This window comes from Mugil cephalus, chromosome 8 (genome assembly GCF_022458985.1).
Source record: "Mugil cephalus isolate CIBA_MC_2020 chromosome 8, CIBA_Mcephalus_1.1, whole genome shotgun sequence".
Classification (NCBI taxonomy): Eukaryota; Metazoa; Chordata; class Actinopteri; order Mugiliformes; family Mugilidae; genus Mugil; species Mugil cephalus.
In genome coordinates, this window is record NC_061777.1 from 1994967 (window position 1) to 2022614 (window position 27648).

Sequence of the window (27648 nt, forward strand, 5' to 3'; positions counted from 1 at the left end):
TTTAAAATACAAACAAGATTTAATGAGACACTTAACGAGGAGCTTCCTCTACATCACATGACCCGTCAGCTCTGATGAGGTCACATGACCCGTCAGCTCTGATGAGGTCACATGACCCGTCAGCTCTGATGAGGTCACAGTAAACTCTCTCCATTCATTCATTCATCCATTTACTCATTCATTTATTAATTAATTAATAGGAGGCTCAATCCTCCTCCTCCTCCTCATCATCCTCCTCCGTCTCCTTCTTCTCCTCCTGAACTTCCGGTAAAAGGTCTTGACTCCTGAACCACAAGGCTTCACTGGTCTGACTGGAGATGATCGCTCGCTCCACGAAGGGTCCTGAGAGGAGGAGGAAGAGGAGGAGGAGAGGAGAGGAGAGGAGAGGAGGAGAGGAGAGGAGGAGAGGAGAGGAGAGGGAGGAGAGGAGAGGAGAGGAGAGGAGAGGAGAGGAGAGGAGAGGAGAGGAGGAGGAGGAGGAGGAGGAGGAGGAGGAGGAGGAGAAGAGAGTCAATACATATACATATAAATGTGTATAATTCTTCCTATTTTAATTTTCCAGTTCTATTTAGAACAATGAGACAAACATCACGATGTGTTCAGACTTATTATTTATTAGTCGTCATAAACCAGAGCAACACCAGCAGGAGGAGGAGGAGGAGGAGGAGAAAGGAGCAGAAAGGAGGAGAAGATCTAAAAGCAGGAGAACCTGCTGCTCCTCTTTACTTCAACGCTTTAAAGGTCGTTTCCAGTTTGATTAGTATGTTAAATAATTCTAAAATACGCATGTAGTCCAAACCTAAACTAACTTCACTTAATTTCCCTGTGTTTCATCTTCCACCAACGAGACGTTCAAGACAAATGGGAAATCACAGACCTGTGTAAAGTTCCAGGTCAGAGAGGATCAGAATCTATTAGATATTTCAGATCATTTAAGCCCTGATGAGCTCTGGTGCTTACACGAAGTAGAAGAAGAAGAAAACGGGGGGGGGGGGGGGGGGGGGGCGTGTGGTGGGGGTAGAAGAAGAAGAAGAACGAGAAGAAGAACGAGAAGAAGAACGAGAAGAAGAACAAGTAGGAGAAGAAGAAGAAGAACGAGGAGGAGAAGAAGTAGGAGGAGAAGAAGAAGAAGAAGAAGAACGAGGACGAGAAGAAGAACAAGAAGAAGAACGAGAAGAAGAACGAGGAGGAGAAGAAGAACGAGAAGAAGAACGAGTAGGAGGAGAAGAAGAAGAGGAACGAGGACAAGAAGAAGAAGAAGAACGAGGACGAGAAGAAGAACAAGAAGAAGAACGAGAAGAAGAACGAGTAGGAGAAGAAGAAGAAGAACGAGTAGGAGAAGAAGAAGAAGAACGAGGAGAAGAAGAAGAACGAGGAGGAGAAGAAGAACGAGAACGAGAAGAAGAACGAGAAGAAGAACGAGTAGGAGAAGAACGAGAAGAAGAACGAGTAGGAGGAGAAGAAGAAGAACAAGTAGGAGAAGGAGAAGAAGAACGAGGAGGAGAAGAAGAACAAGAAGAAGAACGAGTAGGAGGAGAAGAAGAAGAACAAGTAGGAGAAGGAGAAGAAGAACGAGGAGGAGAAGAAGAATGAGAAGAAGAACGAGAAGAAGGAGGAGGAGAAGAAGGAGAACGAGAACGAGAAGAAGAACGAGAAGAAGAACGAGAAGAAGAACGAGTAGGAGAAGAACGAGAAGAAGAACGAGTAGGAGAAGAAGAATGAGAAGAAGAATGAGAAGAAGGAGGAGGAGGAGGAGAAGAAGAAGAAGAGTGTGGGTACGTTACGTACCAAAACTGGCCGGCCGGTGACTGCAGACATCGATCAGGACGCTCTGCATGTTGGCTACGATGTGTTCAGTGGGCATGTCCAGCTAAGAGGAGGAAATCAGATCAATCCATTTATTTCATTATTTCACATTAACGAACACTTAGAAAATAAAAAGAGCTACTACTCCACAGCACCGTATAGACCACAGGATACAGGCCTCACGTCTTTAATACTTTCATTATTTTTCAGGGTGAATTTTATAGCGTTAATCACTTTTTGTTGGTGTGTTTATAAAGTTCCTCCTCACCTGTTTACTGGACACGTGTTTAATGAGGCTTTAAGGTTCAAATGAAATCAAATTAAATTATCTACCACCTTATTCTGATGTCACCTGCTCATATTTAATCTCTGGTAACATTTAACCGAACATGCGCTCAACGTACGTGGAACAAACTCCCAGAAATCTGTAAATTAAACTATTTAAATACAGACTCACCTGTTCTCAGCTGCCTTCAACTAAATTCATTTAACAATAACTTTAAGTATTAACTTCTGGTTTTAATCCTAAATGTAAATGATGGTTTTAATGTATTTTATTCTATTATTTGTCATGTTTTAATCACATTATGGTAGAAATGTGCCATATAAACATATAACTTAATAAACACACCATCTCTTTTTATTTCAGTTTCCTCTGCTCTGATCTTCTCTGAGCTTTATTTAAAAACGTGACCTCGTACCAGGAAGCTTAAATATAACTGGACAGTGAGTTTATCTTGAACGCACCATGGCGATCTGGGTCCTGACGAAGCACTCGCTCTCCACCAGGTACTGGTGACCCATTTTAAAAAAGTCCAACATCTTGGGAACGTCGACGCTGATGGAGCCTGAAAAAAATAAAAAAAAACTCATCAACACAGAACAAAGAGAGAAGTAATATAAAATAATATAAAATACACTTTATCCATTAGAAATAACAGAATCAGGGCTCCTCGTATTTTATATACAACAAATGTGAGAAAGACTTTTGTCCTTAAAGACTGAATAAAAGGAGCAGATTGTGAAATCAATATTTTTTTTGTTTTTTGTTGTTGTTGTTTTATTAATATCAAAGCTGATGCTAATGGAGCTAGTTAGCTCGTACTGGTGTCGCTTGCAGCTCAGGACCAGACACAAACCAGCGGTTTAACTCGGCCTCACCTCTCTTGGTCTTTGGAAACTTCTTCCTCAGCTTGTTCTTCAGCGGCACGAGCTTCGAGAGGATGTCTGGAACCGCCACGTAGAAATCTGCAGAAATCGTATCATCCAAGATCTGGGGAATTGGATGAAACCCGATTCGGTTACACAGGTTTCTAATTGCCCCCCACACTAAAGTCATTAACGCTGTTTTTCCACCAACGTACCGGCTGAATGAGCTCCACTCCTCCAGCGAACGCGGCTCCTTTCTCCAGCGCGTCTTTAGCTTGACTAGCGTCCTGCAGATGGAGACGCAGACACAAACCGTGACCCATTTAAAACCGGCCAGTGTCATTCATTACGGCCGTTAACTTCAACGTCTAAGTTACAACCCACGACCTGCAGCCGCTCGACAGGAATATTAATCAAACCCGGTTCTGGGATAAAAAATAAATAAATAAATAAATAAATGAATAAATAAAAATAAAAGTCAGCCCCGACCGAGGCCCATTCATTACAGACAAACAGGGCGACAAACAAAATGTGCTGCACATCGGAATCAGGCTCAGACAAAATTAAAACAATTCATCAACAGAAAGACACACGATGAGCGATGAAATAAAGACCTGAAGAGACTTTACCTGAGTGAAAACTAAAATCTTGTTCGTCTCCGTCTTGAAGGGGTGCGGTAAGTGCACGGTGCTGACGAAGGTGTCGACTTTTTTCTGCAAGGAAATAAAAAGATTTATTACAATTATATCAATTAACAGGCTGCGAGAAAACATGCAAGAAAATACAGGAAAAAAAAAAAAAAAATGGATGGATCCCGGTCCAGACGTAGATAATCAAGCATTAAATCTCTTCACATTTACATTCCTCTGGTGTGTTGATAATTCATCCTGCACGGGGACATTAGTTCTGCAGCGACACATGGATGCAGACTCTGCAGAAACAAACCCGTGGAGGTTTTTATCACCGCGTCTCACTCTTTTTTAGATGATTAACTGTGTTGCAAAGATTGATTGCGGTATATACAGCCTTTGCCATTTCATTAGATACACTTTTGTTAAAGCACTGTTTCCATTTTAGGAGGTTTGTAGTTACGCTCTTGATTTGTAATAGTTTTACCAGCATATGTTCCTGTTATTTTGGAATTTTACTTTAAATCCGATCAGGTTTCAGGTCTGACGTTTTGGATCTCCCTCTAATGTGGATTCATTTATTTGCAGCAACATTTCTAGCCTGAGCGATGCAGGGATTGACGTGTATTTAAAGAAAAGAAAAAGCGAAATAAGCCATAAAACTAAATAAATAAAAACACTCGACATCTAGAGCTGCAGCCGCTGCCTTTACCTTCTTTTCCAGTTTCATGTCCAGCTTCAGATCGATGTAGACGGGCTGACTCGGGGGGGTGAAGTCCAACACCTGAAACTTCTTGAGCAGGTCGACGGCCTCCGCGGCGCCGTACACGGGCCGAGGGTAGTACTTCATAACATACACATCGTCCACGGGCGCCCACGCCGTCTTCCCGAAAGGCTTATGTCTGTTTTTCTCATCGATGACGGGCCTCTCTTTCTTCTTCACCACCACCTCCTCCTCCTCCTCTTTTTTCCCTTTCCTTTGTGACCTGACAGTCAAGAAGAGAGATTTTAGATGAAATAAAAACGTGCAAAACTTTGGGGAATTTCTCCTGAGAATGAGATTTAAGAGTTTTTATCGAACTAAAAAGTCTGTAAACTCACCTGGCAGCTGCAAAAGTCCTGACGGGTGGATTCCTCTGTGCAGTCTGTGATATACTGGAATAAACGGGATGACGGCCGCCGGCGCTCAGCAGCTGCCTCTGACATCCTGCTAAAACTAGAGACCAGAAAAAAAAAAAAAGCTGCATGAGAAATTAATGCAAACAGCCGATGACCTCGATATAACACAGACTGTGGGATGCACAACATCAAACTGCATAACAGAGCACAAGGCGTTTTCTGTGATTTCATTCAATTCTGCATGAACCAAGTGCACCAAGGTTTATTCATTTAATTCCAACAGAAGATGCCACGATGCTGATCATTTATCTCCTGTGCAAAGACAAATATTAACTGAGGTAAATTTATAAGAATTTTAATTCCCTGATCTTGCTTTAGGGTTTAATCCATCAGCAACACTCGTTTCTTACCAGACATTGTATGAAACAATATGAATGTTTAGTTTAATATCTCATTAATAAATCTCATTAAGTCTCTTATATCTTCCACTGACAGAAAAATCAATCTTTTCAGCAGACACTCACACCATGCTCCTTATTTTTAAACACATTTTACTTCTAGAAGAATTTTTGCAAAATTTATTGCTAATAGGTTAACTTGAAAATGTAAGTTTCCTCTTGAAATCGGCAAATATACGAGCTTCCAAAAACACTTGAATACAATTTAATTACAACTTGACCTGCTCGTGTTCGCCCTCCACAACTCAACCTGAAAACGAGTCATTCCATTCATTTACAGGCTTGTAGTTAAAAAAAAACTAAAGCCGAAATGACTGCAAAAAGTTAGTAATTACAATATATCTTAACCATGTTGAATAACAGAGGAATATCCAAGTATAAGAAGAAATATGCTAAAACGTTCTTTTTTTGCCAAGTGTTTGGTAATAAGTTTAGCTAGCGGAAGCTAGCTAGCTAGCTAGCGGACACGCTAAATGATACAGGTTTATATTTTTCTTTTCATCAAACAAATTAACCAAGCAAGGACTTAAAATCAAACATATATAGTGTCACTAATAAAAAATAAATTTACACTAAAAACAACTGACCTTTCCACACACTACGCGTGCAGGTTGCCATGTTTGGGAACGCCGCTGATCCGTGTGGAAACAGCGGCACGCGATAAATCGTTCCGCTTTAGGAATCCGTGCAAATCTCTACTCAAACATTGACAATTTCCAGATATCGTAGCTGTTGTGAAACATAGAACGCGTGGATAAAAAATATCCCGTATCATTTCATAATCTGTGAGGTACGTTCTAATATTCGGCATACATAAATTCTTACTTATTACTGAAAATATTATACTTCTACTAACAGCTCTCTTTTCCAAGGTAGGAGAAATTTGAGAAAACAAAGCATTTAAAGAACAAGAAAATTCGCTGGGCGGACCAACTTCGTGACGATTTTTTAACTGTCTTTTATATGTCCTAAAAATAGTAAGACATGTTCGATAATATGTGCTTTTGTCTATATAACCTATAGATTTGTTTCCAATTTGCATAAATCTGATAAGCTTTCAATATTTTATTCAGGCGTAGAATTTCAAATGACAACTTTCAAATGTTTATTTATATTCAAATTTTATATTCAAAACTGTGAATATTGTGAATGGATGTAAAACCACGGTACGTTTTTGGTCAACTTTCGGGGCGGGTACGAGCGGAAGTGGCGTTTGTTGTTCTTCCCTGTGTTTCCGAGACGTTCAGGGTCTGAAGGGGTTTAAGAGCCGCGTCTCCGCACGCCGCTACCGATTCCCTCAATAAGTCCTCTTCTACAGCCCCCGAATGAAGGTAATGTCAAGTCCTTCCTTTTCTTCACGAAGCCGCCTCCGAGTTAAACCGGGAAGTTAAATCCGTTTAAAAAAAGAAAAAATTGCCGCTACCCCCGCCCGGCTGCTCGCCCTCGGTGAGCCGCCCGGGCGGAGTGCGCCCTGCCGCCGCTAGTCGAACAAATCCAGCGCCGCTGCTTCCAACGGCTCGAACCGTTTTGCACTTGTTGCTGTTTTTAACTCGTTTACCATTAGCTTGTTAGCTTTGTGGTCGTGTACACGCGTCCGAAAGGGAGGGCGTGTTTACCTCGTTGTCAGGTGTGACAGCTGGTCCGGGCCACCCCCCTCCTCACCCTCCTCACACCCCCCCCTCCCACTGGACGGGCCCATCCTTTTACCCGCTTGTCACTTTTGACATTACAGCTATGTTTGGACTCTCTCCTATCAGCTGTTGGTGCAGTTGCCATCGCCACGTCCACCCCCCCTCTTTGCTAAAAACAAATCAGACATAAAAAAGGAAGCAATGAGGGGGGCTGACATATGGGTTTTCCTTTATTTTGCATTTATATTTGAGGCATGTGTGCAGCTCCATGTGGCAGGGAGGCCATGTATCTGAAGCTGTCCCCGCTCACTTGTGACCCAGTAGTGTGTAAACAGGTTATGTAAGACTTCTCCAAACTTACCCCCTCACCTCCTCCCATCTCATCCCAGCCAGGACAGGCAGCTAATGTCATGGTGGCGGCGGCGGCGGCTGCTGCACATATAATACCACGCACCGAGGTCATGCACTTGTGCAAAGGAGTTATGCAATATTATCATTATCATCGTTACTATTCCAAGTTTGTTTTATGGCTCCAGAGTTGAGTCTCTGCACCTTTTAAAGGACCTGGGGGGAAAAAAAAGGAGCTCCAGCTTCTCACCAGTCAGACATAACATTTCAGGCAGCAAGTTGAACAGTTTGACCTCAAAGTTGATGTTAAAGGATCAAAACCGAAGCTCTCGTGAGGACTTTCTATCCTGCAGTGGTCCAGGGAAGTAGGAGAACCAGAGGCAGGATCATGGATCAAGGTTGAGGCTCATACTGATTGGTGCAAGTGGTTCTGATCCAACAAACTGCTGAAGAAGTTGATGTTAGAGGACTGAAACTGCAGCTCTCATGAGGGTTTCCTGGTCTGGAGTGGTCCAAGGAGTTAGGAGGACCGGAGACAGGATCATTAATAAAGGTGAAGGCTCGTAGGGCTGGTGTCATTGGTTCTGAGACAACGATGGACACATCAGAATTGGACCAGGGGGACATGGAGGAAGAAGGTGGTTCTGGTTGCATTATGGGAAGTAGACGAGCCGGTGGAGACGGCGCTTTGACTCGTAGCGGTCCACCCTTTTCTTCCTGGTTCAGGGACGGTTGGTGTCCAACCATCTCCTGGGACGTATCGGACTTAAAGGATCTGCTGCTAAGGTCTCGGTGCCAGATGCAGCAGCTCTGCGCCTTCAGAGCTCTAGAGGAGTTGAGTCAAAGTGAAACGAAGAAGACACAAGTGAATAATCAAACCGATTCTGCATGAGATGAGTCCACCTCCTGGAAACAAGCGTCTTAATTCATAATCTTAATGAGCTTTCAGTAAAACCAGCCACTGGAACGTGCGTTGCCTGTTGATTTAAATCTCCTGTCAAGTAGCAGAGACATCGTGGCTTCAATCCAGATCAAACGTTCCCTTTTATTTCTCCACCTGAATTTGGTTTTCGCAAGAAAATACGATCTGGATCATCAGCGTTTCTGTGGAGCTGCCAGTCGTCCTCCAGGTGCTTCCTCTGTGGTTTTCTCGGTTTGACGTTGTCTCGCCGGGTTTGGGAAATCACCCCCGCTGCCGTCCAGCAGACACGTGCCGACAGCAAACACTGTCTGAGGATTCAAAAGCCTTTAAAAAGAGTCAGACGGACATTTGTGTTGTGTGTCTTCTCTGTCATTTTAACTATTTTAATAAGTATTGAATGAATCTATCCAGTAGATTTGTCTTTTATCATCACATTTAAATGTGCTTTATTAATCATAATGATTTGTGTCTGACGGGTTGTTTCAGTGCAGGAGGTCTGACCCTGAGTCTCTGTGTGTGTTTTCAGATTAACAGGTATGCCAAAGGAAAAATATGATCCTCCAGATCCCCGCAGATGTTACACCATCATGTCGGCCGAGGAGGCGGCCAACGGGAAGAAGTCTCACTGGGCTGAGCTCGAGATATCTGGTCAGTCTGAGGGAAGTCACAATTAAAAAATAAAACCTAACTGGTGCAATCAAACTTTTAGGGCTTTTTTGAAGACGATCCGTCCAAGTCTTCAGCTGTAAAAGACTCGTGGAGGAGTTGGAGTTTAAATATGTCTATATTACACATCTAAAAATCACACGACTAGAGTCTGACAAGGACCAGATACTCACCTGTAATCGTAAGAGTCGCCCTCTAAAGATCCATTATTCTCCAGAGACTCCACAGTCTCAAGGTGAAACTGTTTTAGCGACAGATGAGACGAGAAAATTAGATCAGTTTGTCCAGTTTGACATAGTCGGCTCCCTTCTCAAATCCACCTTCTCCTTTAGAACGAAGAAGTGTTTTTTTTGTTTTTATCGGACATTTCATGGTATTTCATTAATTCATTGATCCAGGAAATCGATGCACATTTTGACCCTGAATCTCAGATGGCAATTTACCTTTTAATTTTAAGACTTTATTAATCCCACCAGGAGGAATTGGTTTGGGCAGCTTCCATATTACTATACAATATACATACAATAGTAGTAGTAGTAGAATATGGTAGTAGTAAAAATGGAGCACAATGGAATCAATGGCAATTGATCAATAAATAGATAAATAAGGGACAATATGACCAGTATCAATAAATAACAGCGTCTGTATTAAAAGCATAAAGTAAAGACCGAAGAATAGTCTTTGCTTTTACAGCTGGTTTAAATTAGTTTGAAGGGTTCAACGTTTCTTTCTGTCAGGAGCTGCAGAAGTTTGGTCAATGCACAGTTCAAAACCATTAAAATCTAACTGGAAGCCCAAGTTTAGTTCTTGTTTTACTTTATTTATTTATTTTTATTTATTTATTGGTGTTTTTTAAATCTAAAAACTCGTGAAGATATTTCAGCATTAAGAAGACGTTCTGGTGTTTGCAGGGAGGGTGAGGAGCCTGAGCAGCTCCTTGTGGACTCTCACCCACCTGACGGCGCTGCACATCAACGACAACAACCTGACCCGCATCCCGCCGGACATCGCCAAGCTGCCCCACCTGGTCTACCTGAACCTGTCGTCCAATAAGCTGCGCAGCCTGCCCGCCGAACTGGGCAACATGGTCTCTCTCAGGTAGGCCTGCAGTCAGATCACCGTCACAGCAGAAACAAAACACAGAAATAAAAGAAGCCTGCAGCAACGCTACATTAGACAGGACGTTGACAAAATAAACAACCTGGACTCTCAAAGTAAAACATTATGTTCCCAGATGTTAAAAGTAGCTCATGTGCATCGGTTATTTGTCCTCTTGAATGACTTTACACCAAGATCTGAATCTTTGATGATTTTTATTTGTGCTAAACTTTTTCTTCAAACAATAATGATTCCACTAATTTATTCAAAGTGTTGAAGAAAAGGAACCACAGGTTATTAAGAGTTATAACGTCGAGAAAAAGCAAAGATTTACTTTTTTTTTGGTCTGATTTCTTGCAGGGAATTGCTTTTAAACAACAATCTTTTACGAGTTCTGCCTTACGAACTTGGGAGACTTTTCCAGTTACAAACCTTGGGGCTAAAAGGTGAGTTTTTGTTTTTGTTATTACCAGTATTTAGAGATCTGATGTCCGTGAAGGTTGTTGGTCGTATCCCAGGTTTAAAAAGAAGAAAAGAAGAACAACTGGACTTGTAGAGTTTCTTGAAGACGCTCCCACTTGATTGAAACATCTTCAGGAAACTAAAAAAAAGTCCAGTTTGTCTTGTTTTCAGCACTTTCCCATTAGATGGCGCCTGGTGATTTACAGTGGGGGAAATAAGTATTTGATCCCCTGCTGAATTTGTAAGTTTGCCCACTTCCATAGAAATGATCAGACTCTGGTTTTTATGGTTGTTTACTGGTTATGGGTATAGACAGAATATCAGTCGAAAATGCATAAAAAACACACAATCTAAAAGTTATAAATTGTTATGTATTTTATTAAGGGAATTAAGTATTTGATCCCCAAGCACAACACAAGTCAGTACTTTGTAGAGAAACCTTTGTTGGCAAGCACAGCGATGAGACGTTTCTTGTAGTTGGTCACCAGGTTTGCACACAGCGCAGGAGGGATTTTGGCCCATTCATCTTTACAGACAGTCTCTAAATCCTTCAAGTTTCTTGGCTGCCTCTTGGAAACTCGGAGCTTCAGCTCCCTCCACAGGTTTTCGATCGGGTTAAGGTCTGGAGACTGACTAGGCCACTCCATGACCTTAATATGCTTCTTCTTGAGCCACTCCTTTGTTGTCCTGGCAGTATGTTTTGGGTCATTGTCATGTTGGAAAACCCACCCACGAGGCATCTTCAGTGTTCTTGCTGAGGAAAGAAAGTTTTTGTCCAAGATGTTACAGTACATGGCTGCATTCATTGGCCCCATAATGCGGTGAAGTTGCCCTGTACCCTTTGCTGAAAAACAGCCCCAAAACATGATGTTTCCACCTCCATGCTTAACCGTGGGTATGGTGTTCTTTGGGTCATACTCACGTTTTTTCATCCTCCAAACACGGCGGGTCGAGTTAATGCCAAATAGCTCAACTTTGGTTTCGTCAGACCACAGCACTTTCTCCCAAGCCTTCTCTGAGTCATTTAGATGTTCACTGGCAAACTTAAGGCGGGCCTGTACATGTGCCTTCTTGAGCAGGGGGACCTTGCAGGCACTGCAAGAGTTCAATCCATAACGGCGCAGTGTGTTGCCAACTGTTTTCTTGGTGACGGAGGTCCCAACTGCTTCCAGATCATTAACAAGCTCCTGCCGTGTTGTTTTAGGCTGCTCCCTCACCTTTCTCATCATCATCCTCACTCCATGAGGCGAGATTTTGCGGGGAGCTCCAGACCGAGGACAGTTGATGGTCCTTTTATGGGTCTTCCACTTGCGAATAATGGCACCAATAGTTGTCACCTTCTCACCAAGCCTTTTGCTGATGGTTTTGTAACCTATACCAGCCTTGTGCAGGTCTACAATCTTGTCCCTGACATCTTTTGACAGCTCTTTGGTCTTGCCCATGGTGCTGTAGAAGTTGGAATGTAAGAAACTGATTCTTAGAGCAGGTGTGCTTTATATACATGACGAGTTAAGATCAGGAGTATTGGTAATTAGTTGACTGAGCACAGCTGTGTGCCACATGCGCACCAGCCAATCTGTAGGAGCCTGAATTCTAAGTGAATTGTTGGGGATCAAATACTTATTTCCCTTAATAAAATACATAACAATTTATAACTTTTAGATTGTGTGTTTTTTATGCATTTTCAACTGATATTCTGTCTATACCCATAACCAGTAAACAACCATAAAAACCAGAGTCTGATCATTTCTATGGAAGTGGGCAAACTTACAAATTCAGCAGGGGATCAAATACTTATTTCCCCCACTGTAAAAAGAAAAAACATTTAAAGTTGGTGTAAACTGGTTGTTTCTGCAGGAAATCCTTTGTCCCAGGACATCCTCAATCTGTACCAGGAACCCGACGGAACCAGAAAGCTTTTGAACTACATGCTCGACAATCTAGCAGGTGAATGATCAGAACCCATGAACAATGAACAAGGTGTCTATTGTAAACCTGCAGGTGTGTCGTAGCAGGTGCACCACTGTTTCTAATGATCCTTATTTCCAGTGCACCCGGAGCAGCTTCCCCAAAGACCCTGGATCACTCTGAAAGAGCGAGACCAAATGATGCCCACAGGTGAGTTCACGTCAAACCACGACGAGTTTAATCTGGCGCTACAATACAAAACTGCAAAAGGAAATACTTTGAAAGGTTGAGATCTGAAACTGAAAAGAAGGGAGAAGATAAGATAATAAGTTGCATCGCTTTAGAGCAGTGATGTCAGAGGGTGTAGACTTTTTCATTCGGTCGGTTGGTGCACTAAGTTGCCAGGTAGCATAAAACCTCAGTCACGCGCTCAGCATAATTTAAAAAGCTCTGACCTTTTCAATGCATCTTTTTGGCTCTTGGTTTCTCTTTGTGAATCAGAAGAAAAGGTTCATTGATCTAGAGTATAAAAATACATCCCTCAGCTGAATATCCTTGTAAAATCTGCATTAAAGTCAAGCTGCAGATGTCATTTCCTAGTTGTTATTCAGTCTACTTACAATGTGTGACCCTTACATTCTCACATTTGAGAGGCTGGATCATTAAATGTTTCACAAGCTTTTCTTAATCTGAGTGTTTCTTTATTAATTTAAACCATAATAACTGTGATTACTCTGTTTACCGTCCAGCGGTGTTCACGGTCATGTGCTACAACGTCCTGTGTGACAAGTACGCCACGCGGCAGCTCTACGGCTACTGTCCATCCTGGGCCCTGAACTGGGAGTACCGCAAGAAGGGCATCATGGAGGAAATCACCAGCTGTGACGCCGACATCATCAGCCTGCAGGTAAAGCTCATATCAGCCTTCTGTTTGTTTTAGATCTGGTGGTTTAATTTCCTCAGGAAGCGTCGGAAAGCACTCTGAAGGACATCAAGATACCTTTGAGTACTCTGAAGGGCACCTTTGACTACCTCGAACGAAGCCAACGCACCTCTGACTACCACAGAAAACACCAAGACGTGTTTGATGGCTACTCTAAATGACGCCTTTGACCATTCTAAAGGAGACCAGCGCATCTCTGACTACTCTAAAGAACACCAAGACACCTTTTAGGATTACTCTACAGGATGCCAACACACTCTCGACTACTCCTAAAGGACCCCAATACACCTAGAGCTACCCTAAAGAACGCCAAGACATGTTTGACGACTACTCTAAAGGACACCAATGCACCTTTGACTACCCTAAAGAAAACCAAGACACATTTGACTACTCTACTGTAGTTGTAGACACCAAGATACCTCCAACTACAATTAAAGGACACAGAGACAACTTTGACTACTCTAAAGGACACCAGGACGTCTTGTCGATGAGACTGAGACACCTTTGACTACGCTAATGGACTACTCTAAAGTTGAGTACCTACAACTACTCTAAAGACACCAAGACATGTTTGATGACTACTCTAAAGAACACCAAGATACCAACTACTACTATCAAAGGACACCAAGACAACTATGTCTACTATTAAAGGACACCAATGCACCTTTGACTACCCTAAAGAACATGAAGACAACTCTGACTACTCTAAAGACACCAAGACACTTTTGATGACTACTCTAAAGGACACCAAGACACCTACTATTACTATCAAAGGACACCAAGACACCTATGTCTACTACTAAAGGACACCAATGCACCTTTGACTACCCTAAAGAACATGAAGACACCTTTGACTACTCTATAGGATGCCAAGACACCTACAACTACAATTAAAGGACACAGAGACGACTTTGACTACTCTAAAGGACACCAGTACGCCTATTACTACCCTAAATGATACCAAGGTGTCTTGTCGATGAGACTGAGATACCTTTGACCACGCTAATGGACTACTCTGAAGTATGCCAAGAATATTTGGTCGTTCAGAAAACTGTTACAAAAGAAATTAAATGGAAAGTTATGGATCCGTTTATCTTGGTTTTCCCAGGAGAGGTATCTTCAAGACAGAACGATATCCTCATCTGGCTCATCCACCGTTATATTTCCCATTCAGACACGTCACAGTTAACAAACGCCATCAGACATCAACTCTTTTTTTTTTTTTTTTTAGTTGACATGTCTTGCCCTGTGTCTCTGCAGGAGGTGGAGACGGAGCAGTACTACACCTTCTTCCTGGAAACGCTGAAGGACCGCGGCTACGACGGCTACTTCTGCCCAAAATCTCGTGCCAAACTGGTTTCCGAGCAGGAGAGGAAACACGTGGACGGCTGTGCGGTGTTCTTCAAGACCGAGAAGTGAGTTTGTAAAGTGTAGATTTATTAATGTAGGGGGGAAAAAAATCCTCTTTATGGACACGTCCTCTTCTTTGTTGGTGTTTGTAGGTTTACTTTGGTCCAGAAACACACTGTGGAGTTCAATCAGGTGGCCATGGCCAACTCGGAGGGCTCGGAGGTCATGCTGAACAGAGTGATGACCAAAGACAACATCGGGGTGGCCGTTCTCCTCGAGGTCAATAAGGACGTCTTCTCCAGTGGTGAGAACCGACTTTTTAGAGACGGGAGGTTGAGACGAGGAGTTAGTGTTCATCAGTTTATTGTTTATTACGTGACACATCATGAAGGAGATGAGCTCGAGGTGAAATCCTCCACTGATTCATCATCACAATATTTACTCTACACGCGAACCAAATGACAGTTTTATTACTAATATTAGATTATAGATTAAAGTTTATTTCAAGCGTGATTCACAAAACAATCACCCACAATACACCAACGCAACCAACAACTGACAGCTTGAAGAGGAAGTGATGCTTATTGAGTCCTACCTCCACCTTCCATTTATAATTAATACAACTTAGACTTACACAATGATCCACAAGGGAAATTAATTGGTCATAATAGCTTAGATGTTAGCGCTGTTGGATGCGATGTTTTTAAACATGTCCTGTTTGTATCCTCCTCCATCTTTATGAAATCTTTCTAGCTTCAATATAGGATGGAGAGATTTTAAAGTGTAATAGACATGGTTCCACGGTTGTTCCGTAACAGAATACTGTAAGGGAATAATATTGGAATCTGCTTGGAACCAGCAATCCTAAATAAAGTTCCTGCTAATTAGTTTGGACGCCGGTCCAACCTCCATACCCACAAATGATTTGAGTTGAGTCAGTAGAAATTAAATCTCTACTAGACTCATGTGGGGTTTCGGGACGGGACAATCCAGATGAAGTTGTACTGATTTCCGTGTTACAACAAAGGTTCCTAATCCCTAACTTTGGATGTTAATGATTTTTTCCTGGTATGTTAGTGTCCCTGTGCTAGTTAGCATTTAGTTGAAAGCTTCGCTGATGCTCGGTTGAAGACTCAAATTATGAATGACTGTTTTAACCTTCACCTCATGTCATTGTAGTAAATCAAACTGATTACACCCTGGCAAGGATCTGCAGGGCCAATTAAAAATAATTTAATTCACGGTGGATTTTATGTGGCGTTGGACAAAGAATTACAAATGAATAGAGTAAATAATCAAGTGCATTGTTTCTGTCCTTGCACTGATCCTGATGATCAGCCTTTAAATGATGGATAAATCATAAAAACTCCTTTGCACTCCTTCATTAAATTCATCTTCTTTTGAACTGCGCCCTTTAAAGAAATCTAAATTTGAGTCTGTCTACACCAGGCTCCCTGTTAAATACATGAATTTAACACTAACATCTGCAGAGATGCATCTTTTCCACAAGGTGTCACTCCTGATTTTCATAAGAAATCAGCTGAATCAACTTCATTCAGTGCAGAATGAATGAATGAATGAAAGAAAAACAGACATTTCTGTAGTTTTTCTAATGTTTCCATCTCTTACCAACTCATATAACTCATATAAGTCTGTATTTATTATTTTATCTTTTGTACCCTGTATTAATCTGTTTACTCTCTGAACTGATCTTCCTTTATTATTTTGCCGCCTCAGCTCTTTTTTTGAGTTTCTGAAGTTGCATCAGAGGTCTTGTGTTTTTTTTTTTTTTCTTCTTCTTCCTGAGACCAAAATAAGACCAGGATCAGAATTTATTTGTTTGGGGGGGTTTCTACAAGCCTGTTTCACTTACAGAAAAGTTTTCGTGTGTTTTTGACATTTGTGTAATGTTTTGTGACGTCTCTTTTGGAAACAATGAGATGCATGAAACTGGTTCAGAACTGGTGGGACTGAGTCTGGTCTTGTAGGCCTCTTCACTCTCACACAAGTCCTCTCTTGGACCAGGGTCATGGTTTTGTGATGGTCATTTCAAGTCAACGTTAGATGCATGCTTGGGGTCATTGTTCATTTGGAAGACCCATTTGAGACCAAGCTTTAACTTTAACATCTTGAGATGTTCCTCCAATATATCTTCCTTCCTCTTGATGCCGTTTATTCTTTGAAGTGCACTGGTCCTTTCTACAGCATGATGCTGCCAACCCTGTGCTTCACAGCTGGGATGATGTTTCCTTGGCTTTTGACATAACGATGGTCGATAGTTTTGTGATGGTCCTCCATTTTACGACAACGTTGGAAGTATTCTTGGGGTTAAAGTCCAAATTTTAACTTCCTGGTCCATGTTTTGAGATGTTTTCAGGCTCCTCAACTTTCTCTTATTTCTTCCAGACATGAACAATGAGTCAGAAAAGGTTTTGTTTTATCAAACCAGAGGACATTTCTCCTATAAAGTAGCATCCGTGTCCCCATGTGCAGGCATTGGTTAATGTTGGTTTTTGAGCAGGAGCTTCTTCCTTGTCAGTAGTCCAGGTTATGGACGAAGGCCAACTGGACTTGAAGAGTTTGTTGAGGATGTTTCATCCAAGTCTTCAGTTTGAAAGACCGGAGACAACAGAATCATAACAGTTTCCTTTAACTACAGACGAGCATCTGGTCATTTACAGACCCGAGTGATGCCAGTTTCTAAAGGGCAACTCCTACAGATGTTTATGTTTAAACCAGGACTGAAGAAGTGATAATGGATAACACATCTTTAAGTGGCTTTACAAGTTCAGGTGCCCTTGGTCCAGGTTGTTTTATTTTAGATTATTCTTTGTTAAGCAGCATTTGAGGTTATATTCAATGTTGGAGATCTTTAACTAAGTGTTCTCAGAAGGTTCTTTCTTGTTGTTCTTGGGACTGATTTGTGACTTGTATCGTACATAAAGTAGACGTCCTAGCCTAACTTCTGACTCCGGCTGTTCATATTTGTAGTGTAATCCAGTTTTTCTCTGTTTTCCAGGCATGAAGCCACCACAGGAGAGGCAGCTGATCCTTGTTGCTAACGCCCACATGCACTGGGACCCCGAGTTCTCGGACGTCAAGCTGATCCAAACCATGATGTTCCTGTCGGAGCTGAAGAGCATCGCAGAGAGGGCCTCGGGCTCCGTGGCGACGGGCTCGCCGACCTCTGACCCGTCCTCCATCCCCATCGTCCTGTGCGCTGACCTCAACTCACTGCCTGACTCTGGTAGGAACGCCTCCACCTGTTTTAGCGTTAGCCTGCCTCAGCTTCATGACGTTGAAAAGGTTCTGGGTTTACGTGGCGTCCTTTGATCCAGGTGTGGTGGAATACCTGAGCAACGGAGGAGTGGCCGAGAACCACAAGGACTTCAAAGAGCTGCGCTACAGCGGATGTCTGACCAACTTCAGCTGTAACGGCAAGAACGGCAACTCAGACGGGAGCATCACACACAACTTCCAGCTGAAGAGCGCCTACGACAGCAATCTGATGCCTTACACCAACTACACGTACGACTTCAAGGTAAACGCCTCCTGTCTGAACACAGGTTTCGACAGTTACAGTTACAGGCGACCACTGTTTCCCATTCATTTCTGTATGACACATACAGGCTTTTGAAACCTGCTCGAGTTGTGTAATTCAGTTTCAAAGATGGAGGCCGTGGAACAATTTGGAAACTGTTCCTTTTGTTGATTTATTTTTAGGTTTAAAGCCTGGTCGCTGATGTTTAGGGTCAAAGGCTAGTATACATACTAGACTTGCACTGATATGTTCCCGTTAATATTTAATTTTTACATTTCACTGGAGTAAATACAGTGATGCTTCTTTTGCCTGCTTCATATTTTTCTACATTTCTGCACAAAAATGGATCAAAACATCACCAGAAAGTAGACAAAGAGATCAATTAGACACATTTTGATTTGTATATTTCAAGAAAATTACTCATTTGTTCATGTATTAGTGAGTCCTTGTCTCCAGTGTCGGCTGTGAGCTCCTTGTTTCTAAATGTTGGTGGTAACAGCTGATCAGTTTCTACAGCAGCTTGGAGGAGTTTTAGCCCAGTTCTGTTTCAGTTGTGAGATGTTGGTGGTTTCCTCTCATCAACTGATGCTCCAACATTTCTACTGGATGAAGGTCAGGACTTTGACTTGTTCCTAAACATTCATCTGGTTCTTCTGGAGAACCACTGGTGTTCTTCTTGGGCTCCTCGTCTTCCTCCATGACCCAGTTTCTCTTCACATTCAGCTTATGGACTCATGTCCTGACATTGTCTTTCAGAGTTCACTGGTAGAATTCACAGTTCATTGGTCCATCAATGATGAGCAGATGCAGCAGAACAGGCCCAAACCAGGACATTAGCGCCCCCATGTTTCATGGGGGGATGAGTATTTCCTGTAATTTTCCAGAATTAACAAAAAAAGTTCATTTTTTTGTTGACCTGAGTTTTTTTATTGTGTTCCTTTTGTCTAATTTCACAGTCTTTCCCTAATTTTTAGAAGGAATGGAAAATAATGGGTTTGACGCAGCGTTTCATTCACACATTCGGTTGAAAATTAAGATTTTAAGGGTATGTGAGGAATATTTTATATGATTACGAGTAGTTTTGCTGCAGTAGATTCCGCTGATATATTTATAAGTTCAACGTCGCAGAGACCGGGACATTTTTTCAGCCTTTCCAGTTCCCCAAAACGCTTTTACACTTTTATAGATGTTTTGGTGACGAGGCGTGTTGTCATGCTTCACATTTATCTTGTGGTTTTTTAGCGTTGGTTTCAAATGTGCCTCGTAGGCACACTTCATTTTTCTGCCCCGGCCAAGTTTTACCTCTCGAAAATCTTCGAACCGACCGATGATCGAGATGTTTCCTCTTGGAACGTTTGAGGGAATCTCCGTTCGGTGCAGATGTCTCGTTTTATTTGTTTTGTTTTTTTTTTCGCTGCGTCTATTTTTTTTTTCCCCCCCTGCACATGTGTCATCACTTGCAGTGGTGCACATGTCTCTAAATAAACGAACTCCCACGTGGACTTATTCAGAGATACGGAGCGGAATGAGTCATGTCATTAGTGGTGATGCAGCTTCCATCAGCAGGCATTCGCCGAGTAGATAAGCCCGTAGGTTTCACAAGTTTTTTTTTCCCTTCATGCAAACATCTACAGGAACTGACGGATGTTACAAGAATTCCCTTTTTTGGCAGAAATATTAAAAACTGTTCTCGTCATGTCCGCAGGGCGTCATCGACTACATCTTCTTCTCCAAGACCCACATGAGCGTCCTGGGCCTCATGGGGCCGCTGGACAGCCAGTGGCTCATAGACAACAACATCACCGGCTGCCCCCACCCTCACATCCCCTCGGACCACTTCTCCCTGCTGGCCCAGCTGGAGCTGCACCCGCCCCTGCCCCCCCACCCGCTCAACCCCCTCAACGGGCTGCACCTGCCGGTCCACAGGTAGTGCAGCCTGACAGAGGCCCCCCCTCCCCAACTTACCCCAAACTTACCCTGCACCTTTTAAACGTTCTCCCCCCTCCACACAGGACCCCTGTACAGTTTACCCACTGTCCATCCTCCGAATCCTCTAACCCTAAGACACACCTGCCCCACAAGGAGTGAAGTATTTGCCCCGTATGTTGCTCCTTCTTTTATGTTTTTGCACACTGTATCGTTTTATTTGTCCTCCCCCGTTTAAAAAAAAAAAAAAGGCTTGATACCAAATGTTGGACTTGGGATAAATTCCCAATGTCGTTTATTCTTTTTTTTTTGCCTTAGATACCATCACAACCCCTCCACCCCCTCCACAGGAAAACAGATTTTAAGATTAATTCACCACACGGTGTCATCGAGGTGTCAGGTTTTGTTTTTTTTTTTTTTTTGTTGTAGAGTCAGTGCTGCGCCGCCACATGCAGGTTGTGTTCAAGTCCCAAAATTAAATCGACAGGTATTTTAATAAAAAGCAGTAACACTACGAGCGCCTGGATCTAAGTCGTGAATGTTATAGGAGGAGGTTTGTTTACATCAGCACGTCCATCTTTTAAACTAATCACCCGGCGTTGTTTGGTTTTTTTTTGTTGTTTTTTTAAAGAGTGTTTTAAAAGTTTATGAAGCCATCTCATGTCACACACTATGATAATATCCACAATGTCTTTTATTTTCTTTTATTTTATTTTTGGGGGTGGGGGAAGCTTTCAGATGGATTCCTGCTTTGTGGAAAATGCTGGATACTAACCTGTGTTCTGGATCATATTTCCTCCAGATTTGGGATCCGTTGCCTGGTTCGTTTTGTTTTATTCGAGCTGCATGAATGTGACTGAGCTGCTCAGTAACACAGACCTCTCTTTTATCATTTCTTCCTGCAGAAGAGGTGTCGTTTTTTTTTTTTTATTATTATTATTTTAGATGCAACTCGTGAGTTTTCTGCAGATAAATAATAGAAGAACAATCAAGTCCGGGCCAAATGAGTGCAAACCCCACATTGTCTATTTTTATTTGCCAGAACTGCATCATCCAGATTAACTCTTTGGATATTTTCACGCATTTTAGCTTTTGACTTTGAAACACCCGCCGTCTTAAGTGAGTGTCGTCCTGTTTCCCAAAGAATCTCCACTCAAGCGACGTGTTCTCTAACAATAATAATAATAATAATAATAATAATGATAATTAATAATAATTTCTATTTATTGGTGCCAGCGGAAAAATAAATTCCTGTGAAGAATCGGTTGACGATTCGCGACCAGGAGCTGAATGTATTCACCGAAAGGCTCGTGGTGATGATTGGTCGTCCTGTGGACTTTGTATATTTGTGTCAGATGATTAGAACCAATAGCCCTTTATGGAAGCTGTAACTCAGGGCTACGCTATGCATCCAGCAGTACCTCTCACACTAAAGGCTCTCAGAGTTGTACGAGCAGCAAAAAAAAAAACCACAAAAAACAAACAGGAAGCTCCCGTTCTGAAGATCCTACATAAGCACAGGTCATGTATGTACTTCCATACATATGTGTAGTAGTAGTAGTTGTTGTTGTTGTCGTAGACGTCTCTGTGCATTTTTTGATGATAACTACCGATGCACTTTGGCTCCAACCCCAGAGAGGGCGACCTGGGTTCATTCAAACTTGTCTAATAAGATGAACGTGTAGTTTTGTTGTGAGGCTTTTTTTTTTTTTTTTTTTCCGAGATCAGTGATGCAGACGTAGGGCTGGGTATCAACCGTTTATAATGTTCTGAGAAATTAAAGTAATAATAATCAAATAAACAATTATTTTTTTCTCAAAAACCACTACTCACTCTGTGAGATGTTTAATGTCGTCGATAACCGTTGCTCCAGATCTACAAACCGATTCGGTTTTCGTCAGATTAAGGAGGCGTGTTTCAATTAAACTATCTGTGCATTAATTGGACGGTCATATCCCCAACTCTTCCTGACCATAGACGGGTAGAGCTCCCCCTGGTGTCTGGCTGCAGTATAGGTCATAAGCTCCGCCCCCTCCATGTTAGTGGGCGGGGCCAAACTAAAACACTAAAATACACTCAGCTACTGTTTCTTCAAGGGTGGTTTTTCCATCAAACTTTCTTTTTAGCTCATTATTTGACGCTATAGAAACAGGATGTGACATAATAGCGACCACCAGTTGGCATGCCAACCGCTCTGTGAGGAAGACCGTGGGAGTTGTGAAAAAAATGAACAGCTGGTGGAGGTAGGGCAGAGCGTAGGATTAATTAAACTGAAACGTGAGTCAGTCTGGAGGAAGTGTGGCCCGGGCATCGTTTGACGCACACTTAGTCATTATAAATTACACATTACTAAAACGGGATAAGTTCAAACTAATTCTATCTTTATTCTTCATTACGATCCCCATTAGCTTCCACCAAGCGGTCGCTAGTCTTCCCGGGCTCCACACAACAGATTCAGCCACGAAAACAAACAAAAGTAGAAATTGTACCATATAACTAAAACAGATTAACAACAGCTCCACCACATCTGTCCCTGTACCCTCTATACAACAGATAGTGGTGATCTCATGAACCTTGTACCTGAAACTGCACATATTTAAATGAGCTAAAATCAAACTTTTCCTTGGCGAATCAAATGACCCAGATGTAACTTTGAACCCTTAAAATACACAAAAACAACAAATTAAAAATAAAGACAAATGCCTTTTAAACAAAACAAATGCGAAAAGATAAAAATTTAAAGCTTAGAGATAAAATTTTAGGCTCATTAGACTCAGCATATGTGACGATCATGAAAAAATGAAATTACGTTAAAGCAAAAAAATATTCATATTTTCACGCTGAAACTCCAAAATGTCTCTCATTCAAAACACACAAATATACGTTTTTATACGTCTATTTACTTTTGGAGCCGTGAAGATGTGTCTGCATGATGGGATATCCACCACCCACTGGCTACTTTTTGCAATGCTTTATGGGAAATTTTGAGTCCCTTATATAGGGCATTAAATGTGGTCACTAAGGTTTCACTGGACCCTATATAACCCCTATGGGTTATATATATAACCCATAGGGGTTATAAAGAGGCCCTATATAACCCTATATATGACCTATATAGGGTTATATAGAGGCCAATGGCTTTTATAGGGCCTATGGGTCATATAGGGGCCTATAAAAGCCATTGGCCCCTGTATAGGTCATATATAGAGGCCAATGGCTTTTATAGGGCCTATGGGTCATATAGGGGCCTATAAAAGCCATTGGCACCTATATAGGTCATATATAGGGGCCAATGAGATATATAGAGGTCTATGGGTTATGACCTATATAACCCCTATACAGGCCTGTATATAACCCTATATAAGGGGTCATATAAGGGCCTTTATAGGGGTTAAGGGGGTGATTTCAGACACGGACTCTGGCTCCAAACTCACATGATGGCGGCGCCCGTATCCCCGGGAAAATAGCGTCTGATTGGCCAATGAGAGGAAGTGGAGACATGTTCATGACGCACACGGGACAAACGATGCAAAAATCATGTCGTTTCTGTAGATCTTTGCAGGAGATCTGCACTTTCACCCACAAAAAAAAAAAAAAAAAGAAACGTGGGAGGTGATTTATTGGTCTTTACACTGTTTTCCCACAGTTTGACCGTGGTAACTGCTAATTTTGTTGCAGTCAGTTCACGTGCGAATACTGAATGAGACACATAGAATAAAAATTTAAATTGAGTTTTTTTTTTTTTTAAACCCAAACCTTAACCAAACCCTAACGTTCTGATTGGAATGAATCCAACATATCTTAGTAAAGGGAGAAGGAATAGCTTAATATTTAATGCAGAATGATAATAATAATTTATATTCATAAACAGCACCAGCACATAAGGTTGGCATTTTTTATTTTTTTTGTTTGTTTTACACTTTTTTTTTCACACGTTGTCAGATTTATTTGTGGTTTTCTGCACTGGTTTCAAATGAGTCACTTCTTCGCCCCTTTCTTTTGCTAGCGTCAGTTAAATTCGTAAAAGTGAACGACTCATGTCCTGTTTTTAATTTGGCAGATTTCCAGAGTAAATTTAAAGATTCTAATCAGACACTGAGTAAAAAAAAGTTGTGCTTTGATATCCAGCCCTATCAGTGCACACAGACTCATATATATATGTGTAAATATATATATATTATCTGTCTGCACATGCACTCACAGGCTTTAACGTATCTGCTCACTCTGTCTGTTGGAGACTGAACCGGTCGAAGCAGTATTTGAATAGAAAAGCCATAACTCTGGGATGAACCTCAGCTTTAAAAGTCGGCCTGGAAAGTAAGATTTGACTCTCAGTAGAGACGTGAGCACATTGAGGCCTATACTTCACTCCTGAACTAACCTCACAGGGTTTTTCTGTTCGCTAACGGAATGACAGGGCATCGATCAACCTTCTCTGTTCTGTTCTCGTCTCTCGAATCGAAGATGCACCTGGTTGTTGTAGTTTTCTGTCTTTGCCCGGTGCACTAAGATCTGAACACAACCTCCACTCGTCTCTGATGCTCGAGACCAAACATCTCTGTCCAGTTTGTTTTTTTTAGAATATCTTTCCAGAAGCAGACACATGTTCTAGGTTTGAAAATGCTTCTTTTGTCTTGATGGCTTTTCTTTCTCATCTCCTCAAGCGAAACAGTGTCTTTTCAGACCCCCTCCCCCCTCCACCGTCTTCCCCCTCAAATAGGTTTTTACAGATGTCACATGGCATCTGCTGATTTAGTCTCTGTAGAGTGCACCTCACATACTTTTTCTACAAACAACGTGCCTAGTTTGTACAGTTCCTCCAACAGCAGCACTGCCCATGAGATGGAGACGCTCAGAGATTAACCCTGCCATCCGTTCATCCTTTCATCCCTCCAAACTAACTCATCTCGGGGACGAGGCGGTGAAAAACCATCGCTCACCTGATTTTTATTTTCATTTGATTTTATTTGTGTTAAGCCTCCGTTTCTGTGTCTGGTTTCTCCGGTTTCGCATCCATCATCATGACATTGTGTGATTTTTTCAGAATGTAAAACTCCTGTTGGTTGGTTTGGGTTTTATTTTATTTTATTTTTGTTTTTATTTTTGCAGACGGAGGATTTGTTCTCATTAATCTGCTCTGACACTTTGACTTTGACGGTCGCTGCATCTGAACCGGAGAAACTTTTAAGAATGCTGCATAAATGTTTTCTTCCCAGTGTACGAAAGAGAATTTAAAGAACAACACCAAGCAAGTTAAACAGTTTAATGAATAAATACATCTTGGTACAATGGTATATTTGTTCTTTTATAATGCTGACGTACCGGTTAATGAGGCCACTAAGGAAAAATGAAAAGCATAAGATGTGTGACACAAATAAAGAGCGTCCAGTTCTGCAAAATCGATTTCAGAAATGACGAAAACAAGGGTCCGAGTATTATTATTAATTTATTAATTTCTTTGGTGTTTCAAGTTTGCTTTTAAAACCAGAAATGATTAGATTTTTATTAATAAACGCAAACATTTAAATTAAATAAACTAAAATATTCCAAAAGGAAAAGGAGAAAGTTCATAAGTGATTTAATTCTCTTTCTTCTATGTGATTTAAAATAAATAAATAAAAGCTGTGATCTCCTTGAATGAAAACTGGTCCAGGTCTAAATGATCCTGGTTCTTCTCCAGATTCAACACAAACATTCAGAGATAAATTCAGATGAGCAGAACTTCTAAACTGAATCTGATTATTGTTCCAGAGTCATGTGCGAGCTCCATTGAGACCTAAAAAAAGGTCTCTCTGACTCTTATAACCTCTGGTTTCCTTTTCTGCTCTTTCTGGTTTATTTTGTCATAGATTAACGCACCAAAGGTAAATTTTCTTGTTCAGTATTTTTATTTTGTTTTATTTTATTTTATTTTATTTATTTTTTGTCTAAAATTAAACTTGAAATACCAAAAAACAAACAAATAAAACACACGGACCCAAAAACAAATGCAATTATGTTATTTCTGAAAAATAATCCTAATAAATCCTTTTTGCATTCCTTGGAGGTGTTTTTTAAAAAAATTCCTGCATTTGTGTTATTGAAGTTGTGAGAGAAGTAAATGTGGCCGTGGATCTTCAGCCACCAGCAGAGCCCACAGCGGTGCTACGTTATTTTTAGAGAATCTGTCAAAGAAGTAAAAAAAAAAAAAAAAAAAAAGATAAAAATAAAATCGTGTCTTTGCTACATTCATTCGTCTGTGTTCGGTTGGAAGGAAACCGACGGCTTCGTGGTGAAGAGCTTTTAAAACAGCGCGAATGAAAAAACGGTGGGAAAAAACCGTGCACCGTTGAACCGCTCGCCCGCGAACACGAGTGAAAGTCTGCGTGACGTGGGCGGCGGCGCTGCCTTTGGTGGTTGCTCCTCCGGCTGATTTCTCCTTTGTAGAAGTTCACTCTCGAGTTTCCGTCTGTGAAACGAGTGGAGTCTGAATCCACCTCCCACTCGAGAACAAAAGTGAACGAAAAAGATTTGGAATTTCCTCGCGAGTTTCTGCAGGACGAAGAAAGGTCAGGTTTTAACGCTTGGTTCAGCCATAACATTATGACTGCTGACAGTGAAGGGGAGTAGCTGGGATATATTAAACATTTCAACTTAAAAATTTGATGTTAGAAGCAGGAAAAAATGTTCAAGTGGAAGTATTTGAGTGACTTTGACTAAAAGGACCAAACTATGACGTCTAGGCGACTGATAAGCTCCAAAGAAATGCAGCACTAGTGGGGTGATCCATCAAAAATGGTCCAAGACTCATCGATGTACTAATAGCAGCTCTGCACATGATCCACCATGGGAAGATAAAGACTTGAAAAAGCATTTTTGGCTTTTGTGCGGCGTTATCTTGCTGCTCTGTCTTAAAAACCTCGATCCTGAGGTTTGATATTCGTTCTAAAGCTGATTGGTCCAGTCACATGTTGCATTTACCAGGTTAGGTGTTTATGTAGCCTACACCTGCCTCATCAGTCCGGCTCGCTCTGTAAAAACACTAGTCGGTAAGACATCCAGCGTCACTTTCAACAATGGTGACTGAAATTTCACAATGTGTTCCATCTTTATTGATCTCAAACAATTCAAAAACCACAGAGCTGGAGCTTATGATAGTGATATTGTGACAAGTCTGTGACCTTGGGTGATTCATCCTTCTGCAGAATAATGTTCTCTGCTCTAGGAATGGTTGGAGTTCAAGGTGTTGACTTGTCCTCCAGATTCAAACCAAATCAGTTCAAACCGATCCAACCTCTCAATTTAAAGTAGGACTTAACGGATTTGCTGCCAACGTCTTGGTGCCAGATACCACAGCTCCACACCTTCAGAGCTCTAGATGGTCATAATGTTATGACTGATAGGTGTAATTTCTGATTGTGTGACAGTGATGCATCTATTATGTGTCCACGTTTTAGGTTTAGGGTTAGGAACTGGAACCATTAATGCTGTTGGATCTTTAATGGTTCTAGTTTCATTTGTTTCTAAAGAAAACTAACCTGTCTACATCTGGGCAGTGATATTCTGAGAGAACTTCTCATGTGACCAGTTAAACCCTCAGTTGTAAGCAAACATGCTTGTTATCATCTTTGTCCAACGTGGCCCCGACTCCCCTCCCCTCTGTTGGCAATAAAATGTCATTTTTAAAGAGTTTCTACGTGTCTGTGATTTATT

At 41.6% G+C, this 27648-nt stretch overlaps 2 protein-coding genes across 5 annotated transcripts; one reads left to right on the plus strand and one right to left on the minus strand.

Moving 5' to 3' along the window:
* Positions 1-5900, minus strand: mrpl1 (mitochondrial ribosomal protein L1). Of its 2 annotated transcripts, XR_007113241.1 has the most exons (10): positions 5749-5890; positions 4686-4800; positions 4297-4570; positions 3585-3668; positions 3171-3242; positions 2968-3079; positions 2554-2654; positions 1789-1870; positions 134-342; positions 1-77 (listed from the first exon to the last, which is right to left on the minus strand). XR_007113241.1 is itself a non-coding variant. In XM_047591532.1 (9 exons), exons 1-9 carry the CDS (start codon positions 5777-5779, stop codon positions 206-208), a joined length of 1008 nt encoding a protein of 335 aa, XP_047447488.1. In that variant the 5' UTR covers positions 5780-5900; the 3' UTR covers positions 1-205. The 2 variants fall into 2 exon arrangements, 1 of the variants encoding a protein (XP_047447488.1); XM_047591532.1 differs by having other exon boundaries at positions 1-342; positions 5749-5900.
* Positions 5830-27627, plus strand: cnot6l (CCR4-NOT transcription complex, subunit 6-like). 3 transcript variants are annotated; one of them, XM_047591529.1, is made up of 12 exons: positions 5830-5951; positions 8589-8710; positions 9640-9826; positions 10187-10272; positions 12146-12235; positions 12338-12406; positions 12946-13103; positions 14400-14554; positions 14642-14793; positions 17509-17736; positions 17828-18030; positions 19736-27627. In XM_047591529.1, the coding sequence occupies exons 2-12, from the start codon at positions 8599-8601 to the stop codon at positions 19958-19960; spliced, it is 1665 nt and encodes a 554-aa protein (XP_047447485.1). In that variant the 5' UTR covers positions 5830-5951; positions 8589-8598; the 3' UTR covers positions 19961-27627. The 3 variants fall into 3 exon arrangements, with proteins under 3 accessions (XP_047447485.1, XP_047447484.1, XP_047447486.1); XM_047591528.1 differs by lacking the exon at positions 5830-5951 and adding an exon at positions 5962-6492; XM_047591530.1 differs by lacking the exon at positions 5830-5951 and adding an exon at positions 8248-8270.
* Positions 27628-27648: the final 21 nt, after the last annotated feature.